The sequence below is a fragment of the Podarcis bocagei genome (genome assembly GCF_964188305.1).
Source record: "Podarcis bocagei genome assembly, chromosome: 2".
Classification (NCBI taxonomy): domain Eukaryota; kingdom Metazoa; phylum Chordata; class Lepidosauria; order Squamata; family Lacertidae; genus Podarcis; species Podarcis bocagei.
In genome coordinates, this window is record NC_138126.1 from 12,873,399 (window position 1) to 12,898,846 (window position 25,448).

The window sequence follows — 25,448 nt, forward strand, 5'->3', positions numbered from 1 at the left end:
ATGAACGATAAGATATTGAAATTATTTGATGTGTTTTAAACTGTTTTTGTTTTGTTTTGTTAGTTCAGTGTGTTGGTGTTAAGTGTTAGTGTTAGTGCTATGTAGTGTTTTTGCATTGTATTGTGTTGTTCATTTTTTGTTGTTGTAGTGTTTAGATTGTTGGAAAAGCAATAAATATTATTTTTTTAAAAAAACAACAACACATTATAACATTCCAAATTACAATACAATAAAAAAGCTGAATATATTGCCAAATTATATATCTCTGGGTGACTTCCCATGCTCTGAATTTTGCGGAGGGCTAATCATCTAATATCACATTGCACTTCTTAATTGGTCAATAAACGATTCCGATGTTAATCCTTCACTTAATTTTCATTTAGGTTTGCAACCACTGGTCTGTCCAAACATTTGTCTTCATGGGGCATAGGTTGAGAGCTTGCCTGCTCCACTGGTAGGCTTTTCTAAATCCTTAACTGAAACTAACTTATTGAATTGGCTCGGAATACTTTGAGAAGGGTGGAAGGAGAGGCTGAAAGAAGATCTTCAGCCGACCGTTGATTTGTCACGACTGTAAAGAGCAGACTGGGCAGCCAGAGACCCAGGAAGAACCAGACAGGCCCTCAAGGCAAAAAACTCGTTCTTTGAGTACAGTGGAGCTCTGCATCCATTGGTGACATTCTCCTCACGCGAGGAAGCTTGACCTTCTGGTGAGTAAAGGATGCGTGGCGGGTGCTGTGCAAAACTTCATCTAGGAAATAAATACAGAGGGAGTCAACCACCCCTCCAATGATTCACGCCTTTTGAAAATAATCCAGGAAAGCCGAAGCTGGAAATACGATTTTTCTTTCTGTGTTTTCAAGATGTTCTGCAAAACCTAGGAAACTATTAGGAACATTTTTTTTTAAAGAAAGGAAGATGCTTCACCCACAAACCCACCCACCTCGCAAGCCAGTGCCAGATTTGCTCAAGAGACAGGCTAAGGAGGGGCTGCTTCCGGCACCAGACAAGCAAACGCATAAAAAAATAAAATAAGAGGGAGATAAATTTCTGAAAGAATTTGATATTTCAAAAAATGTATCAAAGCAGGTGGGGGAATGGTAGCAGGTGGGGGAATGAGAACTTTATTACCTTTGTGCTAGCTTTCTACTTTGGGGGAGTCTTCTCAGAAAAAGCACTCAAAAACAGGGTGCACCAAACTCCTCACTTTGAAATGTCATCCTCCATAGTGCCAGTTCCAGATGCTACCACCCACTTCCCATCTCGTCCTGCAGTACTGGTAGCCTGTGGCCTACAATCCTATCTATCTATCTATCTATCTATCTATCTATCTATCTATCTATCTATCTGTTAAGTTGTGGGTGAACATATCAGACGACACAGCGATTCTTCAAACAGCTCTTGTTTATTCACAGGCCAGAATAGAACTGAACTGAACAGAACTGAACTGAAGGGTTCAGCCAGCCTGCTTATATAGAGCTCTACTAGAACGCAACAGTAACCATTTTCTGTAACTATCCAATCACTGAACGTCACTTTCAATCCCTTACTTGCATATGTGGACCTGAGGGAAAACTATCTGCAGTATCCCCCTGCTGGCCCAGTGTGAGAACTCCGGTACATAGCACTATTTATCTATCCAGCTATCTGGATATATATAGTTCCTACTCACCAGTCTCAGGAGCAGCCCCTGGTAAGCTTCCTGAACCATTCGATGTGGAGCTGGTGGTACAAGAGCTCTGCGACTTCAGAGAATGGGGTGACGTCCTCTGCGAGTGATGGTGATACCCCAGAGTTGCGGCAGAGCTGCTACAATCTGAAACAGCATAGGAGGGCAGGTTTTGGAGGGTATGAAAGCATAAACGGTCTCCTGCCCCCCTGAAATCCATTTTTTATTTGCTGCCATTTATGCCTAGAACTGCCTCCCAGAATGCCTCCGCACGACATCTTCTCTAGATTACTTTAGGTCTTTCTTCAAAACTCGGCTTTTCCCAGAAGCCTTTGGGGTCATCCCACTAGTTCCCCATGCCTTATTGTAAACTAAGCCAAAGAACGTGGAATTAAAGCCATCAGATATTCTTTCCATAGCTTCCTTCACCTCCTTCTCATCTGCCGCTGCCTCCTCTGTTGTTTAGCTGTGTCTGTGTGAGAATGGAATCCCCCTGGGACAAGGACTGGTCATACTTGGAATTTGTAAAGCACTAAAAAAACAGAACCATCACACAGAGACACAGACACAGAACCTGTGCCTCCGCTTAACTTAAATAGATTTTTTTAAAGGCTTGCTGTTGCTTTGTTTTCCCTTTAACTGCTGTTTCACTCTATTTAAAGCCCTGTATATGAGGTTCTTGGGCTTTTTAAATAACTCATTTTAATTTTTGTTGCATTGTTTTAAATCATTTGGTATTTTGAGCCTTTGTTGTTGGCCACACTTAAATCTATTTTTAAAAAAAGATTTAAAAATGCGATGTTCATTTTAAAATATAATAAATAATAATCCTAACACATATCATAAGGGATGCGGGTGGCGCTGTGGTCTAAACCACTGAGCCTAGGGCTTGCCGATCAGAAGGTCAGCGATTCAAATCCCCGCGACGATGGGGTGAGCTCCCGTTGCTCGGTCCCTGCTCCTGCCCACCTAGCAGTTTGGAAGCACCTCAAAGTGCAAGTAGATAAATAGGTACCGCTCCGGCGGGAAGGTAAACGGCGTTTCCGTGCGCTGTTCTGGTTCGCCAGAAGCGGCTTAGTCATGCTGGCCACATGACCTGGAAGCTGTCTGCGGACAAACACCGGCTTCCTCGGCCTATAGAGTGAGGTGAGCGCACAACCCCAGAGTTGACCGCGACTGGACCTAACAGTCAGGGATACCTTTACCTTTACCGTTAACACATATCAAAGCATACAGGATTGGTGGATTGTATCTGAGGACTTTCGTAGGGGGTTCAGTTCCCTGACTCCCTGTGCTATAATGGCCTCTTACTGGGCAAGGCAATGGCTGGGTTGCTCCATCACAGTCCCTCCAGTACAGGTAGGGGGCAGCTCAGAGGACAAGAAGTGCAAAAGCAGCCACAGAGAACAATGTCAGCCCATCCCCAAGGGTTGGTTTTATATATATGGGAATGTCATACCAGAACAGCTGAGCCGAAACTTTCCCAAGCAGAAATGCACTCGGCATTGTTTCCTCACGTTCTCCTTCATGAGACAGTGGAACACGAAAATGAAGAATCCTAGAGGAAGGAGTCAGGGGGTGGGGAGCAGGAAAAACATTCACTAGATTATACCCCCCTCCCCACTCCTCTGGCCACGATTTCACCATCATCTCTTCAACTACAGAATGGGTCAGAGTCAGACCAAGAGATTTTGCTGCCAGCAGAGAGCAAGGTGGCCGTAGTGCTTCGGAGTTTTAGTTGCTGAATTACTACTACTACTACTACTACTAATAATAATAATTTATTTATTCTTCACCCATCTGGCTGGGTTTCCCCAGCCACTCTGGGAGGCTTCCAACCGAATATTAAAAACACAATACAGCATTAAACATTCAAAACTTCCCTAAACAGGGCTGCCTTCAGCTGTCTTTTAAAAGTAAGATAGTTGTTTATTTCTTTGACATCTGATGGGAGGGTGTTCCACAGGGCGGGCGCTACTACCGAGAAGGCCCTCTGCCTGGATCCCTGTAACTTCGCCGGGACCACATAACACCGGATCTGCATTGGCTCCCAGTACGTTTCCGAGCACGATTCAAAGTGTTGGTGCTGACCTTTAAAGCCCTAAACGGCCTTGGTCCTGTATACCTGAAGGAGCGTCTCCACCCCCATTGTTCAGCCCAGACACTGAGATCCAGCGCCGAGGGCCTTCTGGCGGTTCCCTCATTGCGAGAAGTGAGGCTACAGGGAACCAGACAGAGGGCCTTCTCGGTAGTGGCACCTGCCCTGTGGAACGCCCTCCCACCAGATGTCAAAGAGATAAATAATTACCTGACATTCAGAAGGCATCTTAAGGCAGCCCTGTTCAGGGAAGTTTTTAATATATAACGCTGTACTGTTTTAACACTGATTGGGAGCCGCCCAGAGTGGCTGGGGAAACTCAGCCAGATGGGCGGGGTATAAATAAATTATTATTATTATTATTATTATTATTATTATTATTATTATTATTATTAGGAGGGAACTGCCAGAAGGCCTGAACAATGGGGGTGGAGATGCTCCTTCAGGTCCACTGGACAGAAGCCGTTTAGGGCTTTAAATGTCAGCACCAACATTTTGAATTGTGCTTGGAAACGTACTGGGAGCCAATGTAGGCCTTTTTCAGGACCAGTGTTATATGGTATCGGCGGCCGCTCCCAGTCACCAGTCTAGCTGCCACATTCTGGATTAGTTGCAGTTAGGGTCTCAGCCTGCGTACCAGGTGGACCTGGTAGGCAGCTGCCCTGGACACAGAATTGACTTGCGCCTCCATGGACAGCTGTGAGTCCAAAATGACTCCCAGGCTGCGCACCTGGTCCTTCAGGGACACAGTTACCCCATTTAGGACCAGGGCGTCCTCTACACCCGCCCGCCTCCTGTCCCCCAAAACAGTACTTCTGTCTTGTCAGGATTCAACCTCAATCCATTAGCCACCATCCAACTGCCTCCAGACACTCACACAGGACCTTCACCACCTTCACTGGTTAGGATTTGAAAGAGAGGTAGAGCTGGGTATCATCCGCATACTGATGAACAGCCAGCCCAAACCCCCTGATGATCTCTCCCAGCGGCTTCATGTAGATGCTAAAAAGCATGGGGGAGAGGATACTGCTTTTTATAGGGTTGCACAGGGGCCAGTGCGATGAGTTTGTGGACCAAGGGTCAGTGGCCTACAAAGGCTTGGGAACTGCTGGTGTGGACAGTGCTGTGCTAGCTGGACTGAGCAATGAGGTCCCAAGTGGGTTTTGCATCCTCCAACTGCCTCCAGGCACTCACACAGGACCTTCACTGCCCTCACTGGTTCTGATTTAAAAGAGAGGTAGAGGTAGAACCGCAGGAGGGGAAATAGAGCTCCTCTTGGACTCATGTCTGGCTTGCAGGTTTCCGATAATGGACATCCCATAAATGGCCACTGTGAGAACAAGAGGACGGACTAGATGGGCCTCTGGCCTGACTCCTCTGGTCCCTCTTCTGAAGCCCACCCACCTGTGTGCAAACGCTTACCTTGGAAGGTGTTGCAAATGGCAAAGAGGTAGGAGAACAATGTCTGCATGGACCCCAGCGAGAAAAAGGCGAAACCCCACGTCAAGCTGAGCAGGACCATTAAGCTGGCCACCCGCTTCAAGCTGTGGAGGAAGCTGTGGTTCCAGCTGCTGACTCGGCCAGGACTCTTCGTTTTCATGGTGTGAATCTGCAGAAGGACCACGATGAACATGATGGTGTTCATCAGGAACACCAAGCAGAAATAGGCCAGCACAGAGATGTAAAACACAAGGTCATCGCGGATCCAGCAACTGTAGCAGACAAGGCAAGGAGGGAGAGAGACGCTGTTAAGGCTGCCGGCAGGGCCATTTCTTTCAGATGGGCTCATGATAGCTGGAAGTCTCTCTTGAGGCTTTTCAATGAGACACCCATTAGTGGCGGTTAGTTAAATTCATATCCTGTCCCTTCCCCCAAACAAATGTTAAGACAATAAACACATCTTAAAATCAATCCCAGCGCAGAAGCAGACTCAACTTAAAAGCCTTGTTGAAAAGGAAGGCGCTTAAGACAACAAAAACTGACTAAGGCTGGATACAATCCTCAATAAACAAACTTGAATTTTATGTTGGAAATTGCAGAATAAGTTCTAGAGTGGGTTATGCAGTAGGCCAGGCTTCCTGGTTACAAATCCTACATGATCTTAATATATATGATTTGCAAAGCGCTAAAGGAATTGTAAGCATCAGATGTTTGGGCATTGTATGTATGCAGCTAAACAGACAGAGGAATAGTTACAGATAGGTAGCCGTGTTGGTCTGCCATAGTCAAAATAAAAAAATTCCTTCCAGTAGCACCTTAAAGACCAACTAAGTTAGTTCTTGGTATGAGCTTTCGTGTGCATGCACACTTCTTCAGATACCCTGAAACATCAAATGCCAACAGTGTCCTTCAGCTCTCTATATTGGACAAACAGGCCAAACCTTACGCCAAAGAATAAACGGACATAAATCTGACATCAAGAATCACAAAACAGAGAAACCAGTAGGAGAACACTTCAATCTCCCAGGACATTCTATACAAGATCTCAAAGTAGCTGTTTTACTACAAAGGAATTTCAGAAATAGACTGGAAAGAGAAGCTGCTGAATTGCAACTCATTACCAAACTTAAAACCATGGAGAGACCGGGTCTGAACAGGGACATTGGATTCTTGTCTCATTATACATGACTAGGCCATTTCTCACCTTCTCACCCCTTGCCTTTTCCTGTAAGACCTATTACAGTCGTTAAGAGTCGTCAACAGGCTCATCTCAGCTATCTGCCAATCTCCCATTCCCACCACCCTTCTGAGTAATACCCCTCCCCACCTTCTCACTATATAGAAGGATCTGGCAACTTCTGTTTCAGTGTATCTGAAGAAGTGTGCATGCACACGAAAGCTCATACCAAGAACTAACTTAGTTGGTCTTTAAGGTGCTACTGGAAGGAATTTTTTTATTTAGACAGAGGAATCTCCTTGAGAAAGACCAGGACCATAAATTGACCCATCAGATGGAAGGGAGTGAACAGCTTGGTGTACCGAAAAGCAAGGAAGGTTGAATTCTCCTCCCCCCCAATAAAATCCAAAAGGGGGGGGGAAGGAAGGGGATATAGGTATGACCTCCTTCCTGCTGATCTGAGGAGAATCAAAGCATAGAGACTTACAAAGGTGTGACTGGACTGCTGTTTAGGGGGTCGCTTAAAACCCCATAGAAGTCTCTGCTTATAATGAGAACCGTGGAAACGATGACCGCAGGAATTCCTAATGGCAAAGGGGGAGAAAGAAGAACGGGTTAGCCGGAAAGGAAAAAGACCAGCATGGATGCAATTGTGACCCGTCTGAGGAAGACGAGAGTCCTCAGGAAGACCTATATCACCAGGGGAGTGCGGGGATGGGCAACAGCAAAGGCACATGGCAAGAATTTAATTCAGCTTATGACATTTCACTTGGGAGAGTCCACTGAAATAAACACAATGCTGTTGGCTCTGAGAATACATTGAATAACAATAATAATTTATTATTTATACCCCGCCCATCTGGCTGGGCTTCCCCAGCCACTCTGGGTGGCGCCCAACAAAATATTAAAATACAGTAATGCATCAAACATTAAAAGCTTCCCTGAACAGGGTTGCCTTCAGATGTCTTCTAAAAGTCTGGTAGTTGTTGTTCTCTTTGACATCTGAAGGGAGGGTGTTCCACAGGGTGGGTGCCACTACCGAGAAGGCCCTCTGCCTGGTTCCCTGTAACTTGGCTTCTCGCAGTGAGGGAACCGCCAGAAAGCCCTTGGCGCTGGACCTCAGTTTAGGCTGTGATTGCACATGCCTTGAAACAGAAGGGGCAATGAGGGATATTGCTAGGGAGTGAGCTCCCTTTTCTCGCCCTTGCCACATAGAGCCTCTGGATCAAGAGCTGTCTCCCCACCCCCAGGCCGGCTAAACGTCCCAATGGAAATCCCACCCCAAGCAGGACTTGCAGGAAGCAGCGGCCCCCGCCACAGCCGCTCCCTAGGAACTAGTGTGCCATCGCAACCAAGAGACACGGACAGACATTTCTCCCACAAATATGCCCAGTCCCTTTTGGGAAGATCAGGAGGCAAGTGATTCAGCCGCGATTGCTGCACTGCAACTCTATTATTCTAACTGGCCTTTCAGAGATATTTCTCTGCTGCTCCTGACTTTCAATCACACTTCTTCTGAACCTCCGCTCTTTTTTGTTTTGTTTTTGTGACTGTGTGGAACCCAATCTACTGATTGATTGATTGTGTGGCGGTAGTACATTGTTTATTGCTTTTATTTTACGGATCAATGGTCTCGTTAGATAGTAAAATTCATGTTCAATTGCTGTTTTAAAAAGGGGTTATTTTTAAAATGGATTAATCCATTTTGCAATACTTTCTATGGGAAAGCACGCCTTGGTTTCGGAATGTTTTGGTTTTGGAACGGACTTCCGGAATGGATTAAGTTTGAGAACAAAGGTACCACTGTATTGATGGAGACAAAGAGAGACAAAACAGATAGAAGGACAGACAGAGAGACAGAGAGAGAAACAGAGAGAGAGAGAGAGAGAGAGAGAGAGAGAGAGAGAGAGAGAGAATTGGGTAGAGAGGCGCAGTGGCGTAGCGTGGGGGGTGCAGAGGGGGCCGGCCGCACCGGGCGCAACATCTGGGGGTTAGGGTTAGGGGGCGCAAATCCACGGGTTAGGGGGCGCAAATCCACGGGTTAGGGGGCACAAATTACTTGCCTTGCCCTGGGTGCTGACAACCCACGCTACGCCACTGGAGAGGCGGAGAGACAGATGGGATGCCCCTCTGCCTTCTGCAGGGTCTTAAGGCCACCTCCTGCACCAAGGGGGAAATCACATATCCCCCCTCCGCCCACTGCTGGTATATGGCCCCCAGAAGATTCTCTGTGAAGTAATATGGCCCTAAGATGGGAAGTGCCCCCCCTGCCCTGCACTTACCCCAGCCAGCCAGGGAAACCTTGAGCATGTAATGCGGGACGTAAGTGTTGAAGACCCTGACCAGCGCATAGTACATGTGGACGGCTTCCAGGCCCATCCAGGTGAAGGCAGCCAGCAGGAAGTAGTGGAGAGCCACGGACACGGCGATGCAGAGGCCGCGCACCTGGAAAGAGGCCAGCCAGGAGTCCAGCAGGAAGGTGAGGTTGAGCATCAGCAGGGCAGAGCAGAGGTGGACGAGGATTCTGGACGGGTCGTCCCCACGGAGCTTGCTGGAATGAAAGAGGTGAAGGGCTCGTTCGCCCCCTGTGCCCTTTAAGTCCCCCGTGTGAAGGGTCTAGAGCAGGATGCAGCCCCGGAGTTAGGGCATCGCAGGCACCAGGGGAGTGGAGCCAAACAACAACAACAGACCTATATTTATACCTGCTGAGAGAAGCTCCATAAAAAAGCAACGGTACCAAAATGAATGGACGTGGGTGGCTCTGTGGGTTAAACCACAGAGCCTAGGACTTGCCAATCAGAAGGTCGGCGGTTCGAATCCCCACGATTCGAGCTCCCATTGCTCGGTCCCTGCTCCTGCCAACCTAGCAGTTCGAAAGCATGTCAAAGTGCAAGTAGATAAATAGGTACCACTCCAGCGGGAAGGTAAACGGTGTTTCCGTGTGCTGCTCTGGTTCGCCAGAAGCGGCTTAGTCATGCTGGCCACATAACCCGGAAGCTGTACGCCGGCTCCCTCGGCCAGTAAAGCGAGATGAGCGCCGCAACCCCAGAGTCGGCCATGACTGGACCTAATGGTCAGGGGTCCCTTTACCTTTACCAAAATGAATTATTGTGAAAATAAGAAATTTGGGGAGGGAGGTGGCAAATTTTGTCCTTGCTCAGGGCACCGTATTGCCAAAGGCTGCCCCTCCTGCGTGGCAAGAACCCCACGCCGCTTGCTGCAAGGATGGCGAACCACAAACAAGATTTGGCCCTGGAAACAGGTTTATGTAGCTGTATAAAATCTAAGTAAATAAACGTTGCTGTCGGATAGAAAATGGCAGGTGGGTCCTACTTACTCGATGGAAAGGTACACCACTAGAGCCAAGCCGAGGAAGATGGAGGAAAAGCCACATCCCACGTGGGAGACCAATGTTAAAATCTTATCCTCACATCCCGTCCGGTATACGTCCTAGAAACCAGGGTGGAAGTCAATAGCCTCTCATTGGAAGAGTTGGAGAGGAAACAGACCCAAAATGATATCTGTTTGGGCATTGCTGACTGAGGTGTGAATTTTTTGGCTTCTTTGGATCATGATTCCCCTGCCCCACTCCCTCCCGCCACGCCCCCCCAAAGTATTCTGTGAAATTTGGAGTGAAAGGAAAGATTCACATGGGACCTAAGACTCAGGGTGAACCAATTCTTTCTTCAGCTCATCCTTGTTCCTGCATTCTGAAACCTCGCAACTCATGCTTCTTTACTGCAAATTTTGGAATACCTGTAAGTGAGAGACTGTATGTGTGCAAAAACAGTTTGCAAAACCCTCAGGAGCAAATTTTCCACGCAATTTTGCAAATTCCAGAAATATAACCTCCAGAAGTAGTAGTATCACAAGTTCTGGCATTTCACCAATGTGTGTGTGTGTGTGTGTGTGTGTGTGTGTGTGTGTGTGTGTGTGTACACAAGTGAGTGATTTGGATCAGGCCCAAGGCACTACGGGAGAAAGTTGAATCCTTTCTCCCTGTGCCATTTTCCTGGTTGAAATTGTTTCCCAAAATCTGCTGTTTGCACCAGCAGATATAAACATAAAGATACCAAACTATTACACTAATACCAGTTCGTTGCTTCAAAATGATCCAATGACATCATGGCTGTGGAATGGGATTTGACTTGTGGGGCGTGGACGGTGGGCACATTTTTCAGCCACTATACCAGGGGTCTGCAACCTTTAAGACAAAAAGAGCCACTTGGACCCGTTTCAGAAGGGGGGGAAAAGGAAGCCGCAAAACTAACGCACGCACCGCCCCCATGCGACGTCACAGCCTGTACAGCGCCTGCCACAGTGGGGAGTGTCGGGGCACACAATGCGCCTCCTCCCCTCGCTAGTATCCGCCCCGGAGCCGTGGCAAAGGTGTAAAAGAGCCACATGCGGCTCTGGAGCCGCAGGTTGCAGACCCCTGGACTATACCAACTCTACCAGGCCAAAGGTACTGACTCCACAACTGAACCCCAGCCCTCTTGTCTGATGTTGAAGATAGGATTTTAAAAGAAATACAACCAGTGTTGTTTTTTTCTGGGGGGACGCAGGGGTACACATACCCCTAAACATTTTGTGAATCTTTGTACTTTTGCCTATTTGCTATATTTATTTTCCCCGATTGGAACCATAAAATGGTGATTTTCCTGAGTCAAAATGAGATTACCCCTAAACATTTTCTTTAGGGGGGAAAAGCACTGAATACTGCTATAGAACTGAACGAAAAGAGACATTCCGCGCTGTCCTTTGCAGGAACCACACGGGGCAATTAGTTCTGACAAATCAGTGACAAAAGCTTACCAGCAAGACTCCAAAATGGGTCAGGTGGCTGCAGTTGCAGATTGTGTAATTTGCGTTTGTGCGCTGCACCTCACACCCTGATGTATCCCAGCCTCCTTGGTTATCTGCGCAGCAGGGAAGAGAAGAGATTTCATCTGCAGTTACTCGTCCCTCACCATTTATAGATCTTTTCCCAACAGAACACGGGGGATGTGTGACTCTCTGCAGAGACTCCTGCTGACTTGGGGCTTAGCTGCAACCATCACAGGGAGGGGCAGAGAGGCGCTAAGCTTCTCATGCTCCCCCCATGCACTTCTCAGATCGCCCACTTAAGACTGCTGTTGGTAAATTTGTGGGAGAAAGAAACCTTGAAAGTTGTGCTTTACTTGGCTGCATCCCTTTTAAACAGAGGCATAATTCTCCCTAGAGCTGTTGCACTGGAACTTTGAACTACAGACGCACATTTGAATGCATCAAAATATTATTTCAGTTACAGCTCCCCTCAAGCTACTCCTTCAAATCATGCAATTCTCAGCTAACTTTGAATTTGCTGCATTTTTGCCTAGAAGTCTTGACCTAAATACTAAATTTGTTCTAGGTTTAATGAAAGAGGGTCATACTGAAGTGACTAACTTTGGAGCAAACATTTCGCCCTCCATCCCGGTTTTGATTTGTTGTCTGTGTCCAGCTGGTGAGGTGTTAAATGCTCTCAAGGGCAACAGCTAAAACCATAAATCAGAACTTAACCGCTTATTATTACAGTGGTACCTTGGTTCTCAAACGCCTTGGTTCTCAAACAACTTGGAACCCAAACACTGCAAACCCAGAAGTAAGTGTTCTGGTTTGTGAACTTTTTTTGGAAGCTGAACATGCTCCATTTTGAGTGTTACGCTTCCGATTTGAGTGCCACACTTCCATTTTGATTGCCACACTTCTGTTTTGAGTATCACGCTGAGGTCTGTCTGTTTTTGCTATTTATTTTGTGTTTTTGTTTTGTGGCTTTTTTTGTTTTGTTTTTGTGACTGTGTGGAACCCAGTCCAGCTACTGATTGATTGATTGATTGATTGTGTGTGCGCGACTGTAGGACATTGTTTATTGCAGGTTTCCTCAACCTCAGCCCTCCAGATGTTTTGAGACTACAATTCCCATCATCCCTGACCGCTGGTCCTGCTACCTAGGGATCATGGGAGTTGTAAGCCAAAAACATCTGGAGGGCCGAGGCTGAGGAAGCCTGGTCTATCGCTTTCATTTTATGGATCAATGGTCTCGTTAGATAGTAAAATTCACGTTATATTGCTATTTTTAAAAGGGGTTGTTTTTAAAAGTCTGGAACTCTGGTTTCTCTTCAGATCGTATAAATCTTTCGCCTTTTGCCAATGTAGGTCTTTCAAGACCGGTGTTATGTGGTCTCGGCGGCCGCCCCCAGTCACCAGTCTAGCTGCCGCATTCTGGATTAGTTGTAGTTTCCGGGTCACCTTCAAAAGTAGCCCCATGGAGAGCGCATTGCAGTACTAGTTAAAGTTAAGGCAGCTGCATTTGACACAGCTGGCTTCTGCTCAAGAGGACTTCTGCTGGAGGAGAAGATATCAGCGCAATGATGCCCTGTTTGCATAGCGCTGGGAAGCAACAGCAGGGAAGGCCTGTTTGCCTTCAAGCGCTCTCTGTGGGCTTCCCAGGGACGCCCAGTACACCAGACTAGTTGGACCTTTGTTCTGGCCCAGAGCAGAGCTAGCTACTCACCGTTCTTCTTAAAGTTCCAAAATACACAGTGCACAGATTCATTGCCCTGAAAAGCAAAAGGAATGGCTTAGGACAGTGGTGGCGAATGTATGGCACATGTGGCAGAGTGAGCACTCGGAGACCTCTCTGTGGGCACACGCACCATCGCCCCAGCATGGCCGTTGTTGGGGGCCGGCAAAGTGGGCAGCCGCTCCCCCCCCCAATTGAAAACAGACAGGCCGATCAGTTAAGAGGCAGATAGCTATTTATGTTGTTAGCTTTTATGAAAATAATAAGCCGAAGGTGGATGCACGCACGAAATAAAGCCAGCCAGGAACTACTAGTCCCCAAGCAAGTTCAGCCTCCAAAATCAGTATCAGTACCTCCAGCCAACCAGCTCCAAAAAAATTTAGAATGATAGCATTCTCTTGCAGGACAAATTATTCAGATTTTATCTTGGTTGTGGTCAGTGCTTCTCTGCATGAAGGACATTTCAAGAAATCTGTTCCGAGAGGGGCAGCAGTTACACCTTTACTGAAGAAGCCTCCTCTCAGCTTGGTGATTTTGGAAATTACAGACCAGCTTGAAATCCAACAGTTTTGGCTAAAATGGTTGAGCGAGCAATAATTCCATCTCTTTATGACTTAGGGTTGACTTAGGGCTCATCTGCTTGACCCATCACTTTCCCCAGGGGGGAACCCACTGTTTCCCTCTGGATCAGAGTAAAGTCAAGTGGGTTTTCTGTGGAGTGATGTTTATCCTGATTTAGATCAGAAGGTCGGCGGTTCGAATCCCTGTGACGGGGTGAGCTCCCGTTGCTGGGTCCCTGTTCCTGCCAACCTAGCAGTTCGAAAGCATGTCAAAGTGCAAGTAGATAAATAGGTACCACTCTGGCAGGGAAGGTAAACGGCATTTCCGTGCGCTGCTCTGGTTTGCCAGAAGTGGCTTAGTCCTGCTGGCCACATGACCTGGAAACTTTACGCCAGCTCCCTCGGCCAGTAAAGCGAGATGAGCGCCACAACCCCAGAGTCAGCCACGACTGGACCTAATGGTCAGGGGTCCCTTTACCTTTAACAGGTTGGAAAGGCAAAACCACCTGGACCGGTGGTAGGTGACCTGTGTGGTCTGACATGTACCTTCTTTCAGCTGATATTATTATTTCATATGGGGTAGCCAACATCGTACTCTGCAGATGCTACTGAATTATAACACTTCTAATCTCTGCCTATTGGCCATGCTGGTGGGGTTGGGAGTCCAGCAACATCTGAAGGGCACCATAATGGCTGCCCCTGCGTACACCAATAGCCTGCCTTTCCTTCATCACGGAACTGGAGGTTAGCATTCATGGGGTTCTTCGGCAAACTCTCATCAAACAGCAAAACATAATAGAAGAAGAAGAAGAAGAGTTTGGATTTGATATCCTGCTTTATCACTACCCTAAGGAGTCTCAAAGCGGCTAACATTCTCCTTTCCCTTCCTCCCCCACAACAAACACTCTGTGAGGTGAGTGGGGCTGAGAGACTTCAGAGAAGTGTGACTGGCCCAAGGTCACCCAGCAGCTGCATGTGGAGGAGCAGGGAATCGAACCCGGTTCACCATATTACGAGTCTACTGCTCTTAACCACTACACCACACTGGCTCTCACACACTCTCTCTAATAATAGATTTATACCCCGCCTATCTGGCTGGGTTTATTTATTTGTTTGTATGTGCGAATGCAGACAATCGTTATTATCCCCTATTAAATGGCCGCGTTGGCACTTTGCGACAAAAGGGCAAGGGTCCCAGGGGGAGGGGGCAGCTGCGATGTCACCCACCCAGATGACACCCGTGGCAGACCGCTCCCCTGCCCCCACCTTCGTCTGCCAGTGGCAGAGCGTCTGCTTCGCATGCAGAAGTTCCCAAGTTCAATTCCTGATGGCATCTCCAGGTAGGCCGGGGAATTTCCCCTGCTTGAAACCCTGGAGAGCTGCTGCTTCCAGTCAGTGTAAACAAGATTGAATTAGATGCACCACTGGTCTGGCTCCGTGTTCAGGCAGCTTCCTGCGTTCTTGAATTCCAACAGCTGCCGTTTAGCATCATCCCCAAGTCAAAGCAAAGCATCTCTATCTGCCAGCAATCAATGCGCTCTAATGCTGCAGAACCAACACTTATGCAACTGGAGACAACAGGATACCATACCGTCGTTGAGTTTATATGTTGCAGAATTATATTCACTGGCTCCGAGAGGTTCTGAACAACCACATTTTCAACACTGGCGCCCACAACATAGGTGATCAGTTTTTTATTCTTTTCCTGTAACAGACAGGTGCAAAATTTCATAGCTTGGGAGCCAACCATTGGTAAACAGAACACAACTCAACTCAACTCAACACAACACAACACAACACAACACAACACAACAACCCTCTTTTTCTCTTATACATTTTCGGTTGAATGAGCGATTTGCAAGATCTGAATTAACTGTCAACTCTACCAGCTCTTCCTCTCCCACCCACCTCCTCTTTTTCTTTTAAATTGTTTATTAATTTATTAATTTTGGGAATGAAAAACAAGAAACAGTACCCACCAAATTTCTAATAAGTCCACATCCAAACATCTTCCAATATTTGGCTATAATTAAACAACCACTGCCATTTAAAAAAAGGTGATCAATTATTTGTTTCTTAAACTCTTATTATTTTTAAATATAGAAAGCAAATTTTTTTGTCTGCCCCTCCCCCCAACTATCACTCTACATTCTGCAGTTACTGAGCATGCTTACTCTTTGCTGGACTGATTTGGAAGAATTTTTCACCCCCTTTTAAGATTTTTGGTGCTACTTGCTTCTTGTTCTCACTTGGGCTACAATTCTGGTGGGCCTCGCCACCCAAATTAGCCATTATAAGGAGTGCTGTTAAAGTGCAACTGTTAGCAGATGGTTCCTTGGCCCAATTCAAGCTGTCTTCAAGGATGTTCATGGTCTGGACTCCCAAATATCTTCTGCATGTACCCCAGCAGCATCAGCTGTTAAAATCTGCTAGCAAAGCCTTTTTCCAGGCACCTTCCTCTCATGAAGTGAGAAAGCTACCTGTCAGGAGCAGAACCTTCTCTGTGGTGGCCTCTGGGGCAACCTTGAGAGACGCGCTCTGTCTTCCTCCCCAGCCTCTTTGACAGAAATAAGGCATGTGGAAACTGAGAATGTCTGATTGTTGATATGCCTGATTTGGATCTGTTTAGAAATTTTAAAAACTGTGTATACCGCCTTGTGAACCTATGTGGAAAATCGGAAGGAAGGAAGGAAGGAAGGAAGGAAGGAAGGAAGGAAGGAAGGAAGAGCAGGCAGTCAAAGGACTATGCTGAAGGCCAATTGAAATGTGTGAGAATATTTAGAATTAGCCAAATTGACAGATATAATAAGACAAAAACCAAAAAGTGAAGTGAAAAAGGAATTGGAGTGCCTAAATGAATACCTTAAAAACCAAGATTCGAGGACAGAAATCTGGCTGGGTCTGGAATAACCTTGTGAAGTGAAAGGATAAGAAAGAGGGGTTTATATCTAGATGTTAGGATAGAGATGATAAGGAAAACAAGAAAACAGGAAGATATAATGAGAGGTAAAGGAGGTGCTGTGGGATTGGTAGAAGTCAATGTTTGTTTTTCTTTTTAGTGTTTATATTATTAACTTGTAAGATATGGATTTGGGTTTTTTTGTATGCTGGTTTTTGTGTTTTGTATATTGTTGTTTTCTGATATTTTTCGTGTTGTTGTTGTGTGGAAAATACTACTAAAATTTACAAGAAAGAAAGAAAGAAAGAAAGAAAGAAAGAAAGAAAGAAAGAAGAAAGAAAGAAAGAAAGAAAGAAAGAAAGAAAAAAGAAAGAAAGAAAGAAAGAAAGAAAGAAAGAAAAAAGAAAGAAAGAAAGAAAGAAAGAAAGAAAGAAAGAAAGAAAGAAAAAAGAAAGAAAGAAAGAAATAAAGAAAAAAGAAAGAAAGAAAGAAAGAAAGAAAGAAAGAAAGAAAGAAAGAAAGAAAGAAGAAAGAAAGAAAGAAAGAAAAAAGAAAGAAAGAAAGAAATGTGTGAGAGGGAGATTCTGGAGCCTCCTCTTGCCATTTGCTTCCTGATCTGCCTGTGCCATTTTTACCTGAAACGGCGAAGTTGTTCCGAAGAAAGAAAACTGGATCTTTGTGTGATCTTCTGGCTCAAAGGACTGGGCCTCCAAGTAACCCTTCAGCAGTTCTGGCAAAAATATGGATGCCAGGGCCATGTCAAAGGGTGCCTGGCGGATATCAATCTGCATGGAAGAGAAAATGTTTGGGGGGCTAGAGTCACCTCCAGACAAAACTACAGAGGGTCACATATCATCCTCCTCCTCACACCTGTGTGCCTTTCCAAGTTCCCTATGTACATCTAAGCCACAGTCCAGAGAGCAAAGCCCACTTTTACCCCATTTTCAGTGGAAGAGTGGGAGACTTTGACTTAGCAGCCCTCTGGACCTGGCAGGAACTGGTCGTGGGGCAGAAGGACAGAGTCAAAAGAAGGGCCTCTTACCTGTGGATCCATTGCAGAGTCATAGGATATGACCCCAAAAGCAACTCCCTTGAAATTCACAGGATCTGGGCGCATGAGAGCCAAAGCCAGCCTTGGGAGAACGATGGACTCACTTTTCCCACTGAAGTTCAGCTTGAAACCTATTTGTTCCAGTACCTTTAAAATGCTAAACAACAAAGGGAACAAAACAAGTGAGCTTTGTTTTATGGCTCTCACAACTAGACCGCAGGATCCCCTTCTCTCTCATTATCGTATTGTATTATTCTATTTGGTCCTTACTACACCAACATACGTGGGACACGGGTGGCGCTGTGGGTTAAACCACAGAGCCTAGGACTTGCCGATCAGAAGGTCAGCAGTTTGAATCCCCGCGACAGGGTGAGCTCCCGTTGCTCGGTCCCTGCTCCTGCCAACCTAGCAGTTCGAAAGCATGTCAAAGTGCAAGTAGATAAATAGGTACCACTCTGGAGGGAAGGTAAATGGCGTTTCCGTGAGCTGCTCTGGTTTGCCAGAAGCGAGTCATGCTGGCCACATGACCCGGAAGCTGTACGTGGCCCCCTCGGCCAATAAAGCGAGATGAGCACCGCTACCCCAGAGTCGGCCATGACTGGACCTAATGGTCAGGGGTCCCTTCACCATTTACATGTATGTATGTATGTATGTATGTATGTATGTATGTATAAATTTATTATTTATTATTTTTTATTATTACTACTACCACTGTGAGAATAGGCTGCTGGACTCGATGGGCCATTGCCTGTTCCAGCAGCCAGTCTCTTCTGATACTCTCACTGAATTAAGTGGGCAAATGGAGGACAAAAGCAAATCATGTCTCCTCGTAGCATTAGGAAGCCTGCCTCCAGTTTCACAGTTTTCCACACCATCTGCTACCCAAAAAGGTGCTGAAGCGAGAAACAAAAACAAACAAACAAAAAGACACTTGTTTGGTCCTAGTTTGGAAGCAGCCTTCAGATTTTTCAGTTCGGCTTGTAGCAATTGCAAACTACTTTCCTAGTAAGTGCTTGCATGCTCTTGCATGCATCTTGGATCTAGTTGTCCTAAGGGTGAAGGGGAGGGGATAGAGCAGCCCACACGCCCCTTGCCTGGATTCCGCTGCCCTAGGAATCTGCCTATGACCCTGATGTGAAAAAACAGCCTAATTTAACTAGAGAAAAGGTGCTGTGTAAAAGCTGCTACTCAGATCGCTACAGCTTGGCAGGCTACAGTAGGAGGGCGAACACTGTGGGGAGAATCACGACACAACCCAGCGCTTTTTATTCGGCAAGTCTATAGTCTATTTTCAGCCCCCCAACATAATGTTTGATTCCCACGTGTTAAAAAATGTGAGGCTGAGGATCCCACATTGCATTTCAAAGACCCTGACAATTTTAGGCACCGCCTCCATATCCCAAACTCATCCCCCTACCATGAGATTGGTTTAGGTCCAGGGTTGAACCAGCAGCCCTTGGAGTGAATCTGGCTGCCAAAATGGATTTGGTCCACAGTCAGCAAGCTTTAAATGAGTTGCAGCATTTTGATTCAATTGCCTCCCCCGTTCTGAGCATTTTCACCAGGGGGGATGATAGCGCTTCCACTGCTCTTGGGGCCTAGTCTCACCACCCGCCATGATTCTGATAATTGATTATTTTGAGTAGTGAAGGGAAGATTGGAGGCCAGTGGAAAAGTACAGGCTAAATTTCCTTTCAAAGCCAGGGCCTCACCTGGGGTTAGAGACATTAATGTGACAAAAAGTGTTGATGGTCCTTCTAAGAGGATCTTGGGCCTGGGAGAAAGAAGGTTGCCAGGGTAACTGGGTGTGAAGTGACAGGGAAAGAGAGTCTTTAGCTAGGTGTGCTGGGAAGAAGAAGGAGAGAACCAAGAGAGAGATCCATCTTGGGCAGGCTGGCTGAAGGCTGGCTGGGAGAGATGCGTTTGACTGCTGTGGGGAACAAGCTCCTCTTGAAAGGACTATGCTGTGAGATCCAGACTCCCTCCATGTAGACTGCATGCCATGAAGGCGGGCCCTCCTACACTAGCCCTTCCCTGACAAAGTTTCCTTTATGAATGTTGGGTTTGGGGGGAAGGGGTTAATACAAGGGAGTATTACCGTAAATCCCCTAGCCAGGCTTTGCAAATCTTGTCCCCTCTAAATGTTTGTGAACTACAACTCCCATCAGCCAGCATGGCTGCATAATGTGGGGGCTGATAGGCGTCAGAGGCAAATGGGAACGGGAGCACAAAAAACCCTGGAGAATAAGCAGCTAGGCAAAGGCTGTCCTAGTAAAGGTAAAGGGACCCTGACCATTAGGTCCAGTCGTGACCGACTCTGGGGTTGTGGCGCTCATCTCGCTTTATTGTCTGAGGGAGCCGGTGTACAGCTTCCGGGTCATGTGGCCAGCATGACTAAGCCACTTCTGGCGAACCAGAGCAGTGCACAGAAACGCCGTCTACCTTCCCGCCGGAGTGTTACCTATTTATCGATTTGCACTTTGACGTGCTTTCGAACTGCTAGGTTGGCAGGAGCAGGGACCGAGCAACAGAGCTCACCCCGTCACGGGGATTCAAACCACCGACCTTCTGATCGGCAAGTCCTAGGCTCTGCAGTTTAACCCACAGCGCCACCCGAACCCCAAGGCTGTCCTAGTTACACTTTAAAGTCACACAAGGATCCTTCTTTCCTGTGTGGGTAGCAACTGATTCTCTGGCAAGACCCCTTACCTGTTGATCTGTCCTTGCAAGCCCTGAGCGTTGGTAGCCTGTGTCAGAATGATATCTATTATTTGTAATGCTTTCCTTGCCAGCGCCTCACTGATCTCCTCACAGTTGGCAATTTCAGTGAGCTTGCTCACAAGGACCTCGATTTTTTCCTTACTCAGCGTAGAAGAATTCAGCAGAATCAAAATGAGATCTGCCACTTCCTCAGCGTTTTCTGCAACAGAAAAAAAAAATGAAAGTAGGTTTTTCTTCCTCACGAATGAAGGCATCACCAGGAGGCTACTTGGTATTGGTACAGTGGTACCTCGGGTTAAGTACTTAATCCGTTCTGGAGGTTCGTTCTTAACCTGAAACTGTTCTTAAGCTGAAGCACCACTTTAGCTAATAGGGCCTCCTGCTGCTGCTGCGCCGCCACTGCACAATTTCTGTTCTCATCCTGAGGCAAAGTTCTTAACCTGAGGTAATATTTCTGGGTTAGCGGAGTCTGTAACTTGAAGCGTATGTAACCTGAAGCGTCTGTAACCCGAGGTACAACTGTATTGGTATGGGGACCAACATGCCTCTCTTTCTCTCTCGAAGGCAGACATGGGAATGGTAGTCAAGGAAGGATATAAGCTTATAAGGATCTAGAACCCTATCTGAACAAGTTGCCTTGCCCAGGGACCTGAAAGACCTTGTTCTCTGGTCTGTGGCTCCTGACCGTGAACGGGTGAGGCAACCCCGGCCACATTTTTAAGGCTCTCACCATTATTCCAAGGCTCCTTGCTGGATTTCCATCCCCCAAACCTTGTGTGAGCTTGGCCACAGGCAGGGCACCCAAGAATGTGGACCCGTTGTTCACCCCACCCCCAGAGAGCCACGCTCATGAAGTGAGCACAAGTTCAGATTCCTAGCAAAGTTGAAAGCTGCAGTGATCAGGTGGGATTGCTATGAGGAATTATAAAAATATGGAGCAAGCCATTTGCGTCAGAAATGAAAGCATTGAGTTGACTGGGCTTGAGCCATTTGATATGATTTCTGATCAATCCATGCCTCTGCATCTCTGTCCTATTTCTCTTGCTTGACAAGTCACGTACACAGACCAGTTGCCGGCTGCTTGACCAGGCATAAAGATAGTAGGTAGCTTTGATTTAGCTTTTCTTGATTTTGTTAATCTTAGGGCCAGGAAGAGAGTTCACAAGGAGAACTATCTTTCCTTGCCATCCTCCCTCTCCTGTTTACTGCTGTTTATGACCTCCGGGGTTTGCTAAAAGCACTCCTCTTTGATTCCTATTTTATTTACTCCTATGTATGCATGCTCAGGGACGCAGGTGGCACTGTGGGCTAAACCAGAGAGTCTAGGGCTTGCTGATCAGAAGGATGGCGGTTCGAATCCCCGCGACGGGGTGAGCTCCTGTTGCTCGGTCCCTGCTCCTGACAACCTAGCAGTTCGAAAGCACGTCAAAGTGCAAGTAGATAAATAGGTACCGCTCTGGCGGGAAGGTAAACGGCGTTTCCGTGCGCTGCTCTGGTTCGCCAGAAGTGACTTAGTCATGCTGGCCACATGACCCGGAAGCTGTACGCCAGCTCCCTGGGCCAATAAAGCAAGATGAGCGCCGCAACCCCAGAGTCGGCCACGACTGGACCTAATGGTCAGGGGTCCCTTTACCTTTATGCATGCTCAAGGAAATAGTTTCTTTGTAGTTACAAGGATTTCACTGATCTGACTTTGCCCCACGTGGAGATGTTTTTGAAATGCTCAGAGGACATCTGATTGGTTCTTACAAGCACTGTGTTAAAAGTTCTTTTGTTAATAGAGGGACCTAGAATCATAGAATCATAGAATCATAGAGCTGGAAGAGACCACAAGGGCCATCGAGTCCAACCCCCTGCCAAGCAGGAAACACCATCAGAGCATTCCTGACATATGGTTGTCAAGCCTCTGCTTAAAGACCTCCAAAGTAGGAGACTCCACCACACTCCTTGGCAGCAAATTCCACTGTCGAACAGCTCTTACTGTCAGGAAGTTCTTCCTAATGTTTAGGTGGAATCTTCTTTCTTGTAGTTTGGATCCATTGCTCCGTGTCCGCTTCTCTGGAGCAGCAGAAAACAACCTTTCTCCCTCCTCTATGTGACATCCTTTTATATATTTGAACATGGCTATCATATCACCCCTTAACCTCCTCTTCTCCAGGCTAAACATGCCCAGCTCCCTTAGCCGTTCCTCATAAGGCATCGTTTCCAGGCCTTTGACCATTTTGGTTGCCCTCCTCTGGACACGTTCCAGTTTGTCAGTGTCCTTCTTGAATTGTGGTGCCCAGAACTGGACACAGTACTCCAGGTGAGGTCTGACCAGAGCAGAATACAGTGGCACTATTACTTCCCTTGATCTAGATGCTATACTCCTATTGATGAGGCCCAGAATTGCATTGGCTTTTTTAGCTGCCGCGTCACACTGTTGGCTCATGTCAAGTTTGTGGTCAACCAAGACTCCTAGATCCTTTTCACATGTACTGCTCTCAAGCCAGGTGTCACCCATCTTGTATTTGTGCCTCTCATTTTTTTTGCCCAAGTGCAATACTTTACATTTCTCCCTGTTAAAATTCATCTTGTTTGTTTTGGCCCAGTTTTCTAATCTGTCAAGGTTGTTTTGAAGTGTGATCCTGTCCTCTGGGGTGTTAGCCACCCCTCCCAGTTTGGTGTCATCTGCAAATTTGATCAGGATGCCCTTGAGTCCATCATCCAAGTCGTTGATAAAGATGTTGAGTGTGGCAGATTATTATTCGCACTTCCTCCCAGAGTCTTGCTGGCCAAGCCCCGTGTGTATTCTATTAATCAGAGTCCAATCCTTCCTTGCTTTTGGAACGCAACTAAAGCGGCCCGGGAGAACCAGCATAAGAGGAGCCTGCTGCCTCTGAGCACAAGACCCCTCTCCTCCCTTGAGTTTTCCAGAAACTGACATTCAGAAGCCTTGCTGCCTCTGACTGTGAAAGCAGGGCAGAGCTGTCATGGCTAGTGGCCATCGATAGCCCTCTCCTCCTCCACGAATTCCTTCCATCCTTTTTTAAAGCCACCCAAGTTGGTGGCTATCGCTGCCTCTTATGTCAACAAACTCCATGTGCTGCATGAAAAAGGACGTTCTCTTATATGTCCTGAAAACCCCTGACCATTAGTTAAGAATCTTTTAATGAGGGTAAAAGAGGAGATGGTCTGAAGCTCAACATCAAAAAAACGAAGATCATGGCTACTGGGCCCATCACCTCCTGGCAAAGAGAAGGGGAAGAAATGGAGGCAGTGAGAAATTTTACTTTCTTGGGCTCCATGAGCACTGCAGATGGTGACAGCAGTCACAAAATTAAAAGACGCCTGCTTCTTGAGAGAAAAGCAATGACAAACCTAGACAGCATCTTAAAAAGCAGAGGCATCACCTTGCCAACAAAGGTCCGTATAGTTGAAGCCATGGTTTTCCCAGTAGTGATGTATGGAAGTGAGAGCTGGACCATAAAGAAGGCTGATCGCCGAATAATGGATGCTTTTGAATTATGGTGCTGGAGGAGACTCTTGAGGGTCCCATGGACTGCAAGAAGATCAAACCTATCCATTATGAAGGAAATCAGCCCTGAGTGCTCACTGGAAGGACAGATCCTGAAGCTGAGGCTCCAATACTTTGGCCACCTCATGAGAAGAGAAGACTCCCTGGAAAAGACCCTGATCTTAGGAAAGATGGAGGGCCCAAGGAGAAGGGGACGACAGAGGACGAGATGGTTGGACAGTGTTCTCGAAGGTACCAACATGAGTTTGTCCAAACTGCGGGAGGCAGTGGAAGACAGGAGTGCCTGGCATGCTCTGGTCCATGGGGTCATGAAAAGTAGGACACGACTAAACGACTAAACAACAACAACAACAAAGAACTGCAGCCAAGCAACACCTGGAGGTCTACAGGTCCCCTGTCCCTGGTGTTTGAAGGAACGGACAAACAATAACCTCATGACATCATGGATAAGAGCATACAGAGAGGACATATGATAGCCAGTGCTTTCCTTCTGGGGGGGGGGAGTCAGTACTCACCATGAAGCTGCTACAGTAAGTGCCATTCATTTAACCATCGCTTTTCTTCTAAAGACAAAAAGGTGTCGGTACTGTGTACCTTCGAGTACCCCCAGAACAAAAGCTATTGGCAAAACCTATTGGTGTTTCGCAACTTTCTGACTAGTTGCAGGACCTTAGCGAGTAAACTAGTTGCAGGACCTTAGCAGAGTAAACGCAGAATCCACGGAAGCAAATGGCGACTTGGCTGCAGACAGGATAGACGAAGCAGGAACCAGGAACTTGTAGTTAGGTGTTTATTATATACAGTGGACTATTTACAGGAACAGAACACGGATCTTTTGCTAGCTCTCTCATACACAACTCACAACTCCTACACTGACACACAGAACTCTGAACACTGAACTCTGAACACATTCCAGTTAGTAGGCCATTAATTATCACTCCTCAGAGAGAGCTTGACCAATCAGGGAGCTGTCTCCATGCCTCTGTTATCACCAGGCAGACGTACTCCTTCAGATTGCCTTCTGGCTGTCTGGCAAACCTTAATTGACTCTGTGTGAGTAGCTGCACGTATTCAGATTTCCCAACAAAAGCCTGATGATAGCCATCTTCAAATATCTAAAGGGCTGTCCCATGGAAGATGGAGCAAGCTTGTTTTATCCAGCTCCGCAGAGTAGGACCTGTATCCCAATTTTTCCAGTTACAAAAAAAGGAGGAAATTCCAACTAAACATCAGGAAGAACTTTCTGACAGTAAGAGGTGTTCAACAGCGGAATGGTCTCTCCTAGGTGGTGGTGGACATTCCTTCCTTGGAGGTTTTTAAGCAGTGGTTGGATGATCATCTGCCATATTTAATCTAGTTGAGGTTCCTGCATTGCAGCAGGTTAGACTAGCTTACTCTCGGGGGTCCCTTCCAACTCTACAATTCTATGATTGTATGTCAAACAAAGAAAACCCACTTACCCACTGTGATGGTCATGTTTTTCAGTTCCATAATAGTATTAGGTAGCGTTTGCACCAGCTGGCATGCAGTCAGGTTTTGTCTCCTCCAATAAGCATTTCCCGTGTTGATATTAATCACACTTCAAAATGTAAAGGAGAGAAAGAGAAACCAAGAGAAATTAAGAGCATGCATTACCGAGACCACATAACACTGGTCTTGAAAGATCTACATTGGCTCCCAGTACATTTCCAAGCACAATTCAAACTGGTGGTGCTGACCTTTAAAGCCCTAAACGGCCTCGGTCCAGTATACCTGAAGGAGAGTCTCCACCC

General features: G+C 46.7%; 2 protein-coding genes across 2 annotated transcripts in view; both read right to left on the bottom strand.

The window, feature by feature from the left end:
- Positions 1-204: 204 nt before the first annotated feature.
- The window catches only part of LOC308579583 (adhesion G-protein coupled receptor G4-like), a gene marked incomplete at its 5' end in the record, with an annotated part of 57,346 nt that continues 32,102 nt past the window's right edge, over positions 205-25,448 (bottom strand). The window contains 14 exons of the mRNA XM_081180582.1: positions 205-751; positions 1,673-1,816; positions 3,129-3,227; positions 5,190-5,479; positions 6,872-6,968; positions 8,667-8,935; positions 9,722-9,834; positions 11,200-11,303; positions 12,920-12,965; positions 15,080-15,193; positions 17,023-17,172; positions 17,430-17,595; positions 20,148-20,358; positions 25,137-25,255. Coding sequence (XP_081036708.1) covers positions 624-751; positions 1,673-1,816; positions 3,129-3,227; positions 5,190-5,479; positions 6,872-6,968; positions 8,667-8,935; positions 9,722-9,834; positions 11,200-11,303; positions 12,920-12,965; positions 15,080-15,193; positions 17,023-17,172; positions 17,430-17,595; positions 20,148-20,358; positions 25,137-25,255 — 2,050 coding nt within the window. The 3' untranslated portion in view covers positions 205-623. The remainder of the gene's footprint in view (positions 752-1,672; positions 1,817-3,128; positions 3,228-5,189; positions 5,480-6,871; positions 6,969-8,666; positions 8,936-9,721; positions 9,835-11,199; positions 11,304-12,919; positions 12,966-15,079; positions 15,194-17,022; positions 17,173-17,429; positions 17,596-20,147; positions 20,359-25,136; positions 25,256-25,448) is intronic.
- The window catches only part of LOC308579584 (uncharacterized protein), a gene marked incomplete at its 3' end in the record, with an annotated part of 51,515 nt that continues 32,934 nt past the window's right edge, over positions 6,868-25,448 (bottom strand). The window contains exons 7-10 of the mRNA XM_081180583.1: positions 17,023-17,172; positions 15,080-15,193; positions 8,667-9,000; positions 6,868-6,968 (exon numbers count right to left, since the gene is read on the bottom strand). Of these exons, the coding sequence (XP_081036709.1) occupies positions 6,868-6,968; positions 8,667-9,000; positions 15,080-15,193; positions 17,023-17,172 (699 nt within the window). The remainder of the gene's footprint in view (positions 6,969-8,666; positions 9,001-15,079; positions 15,194-17,022; positions 17,173-25,448) is intronic.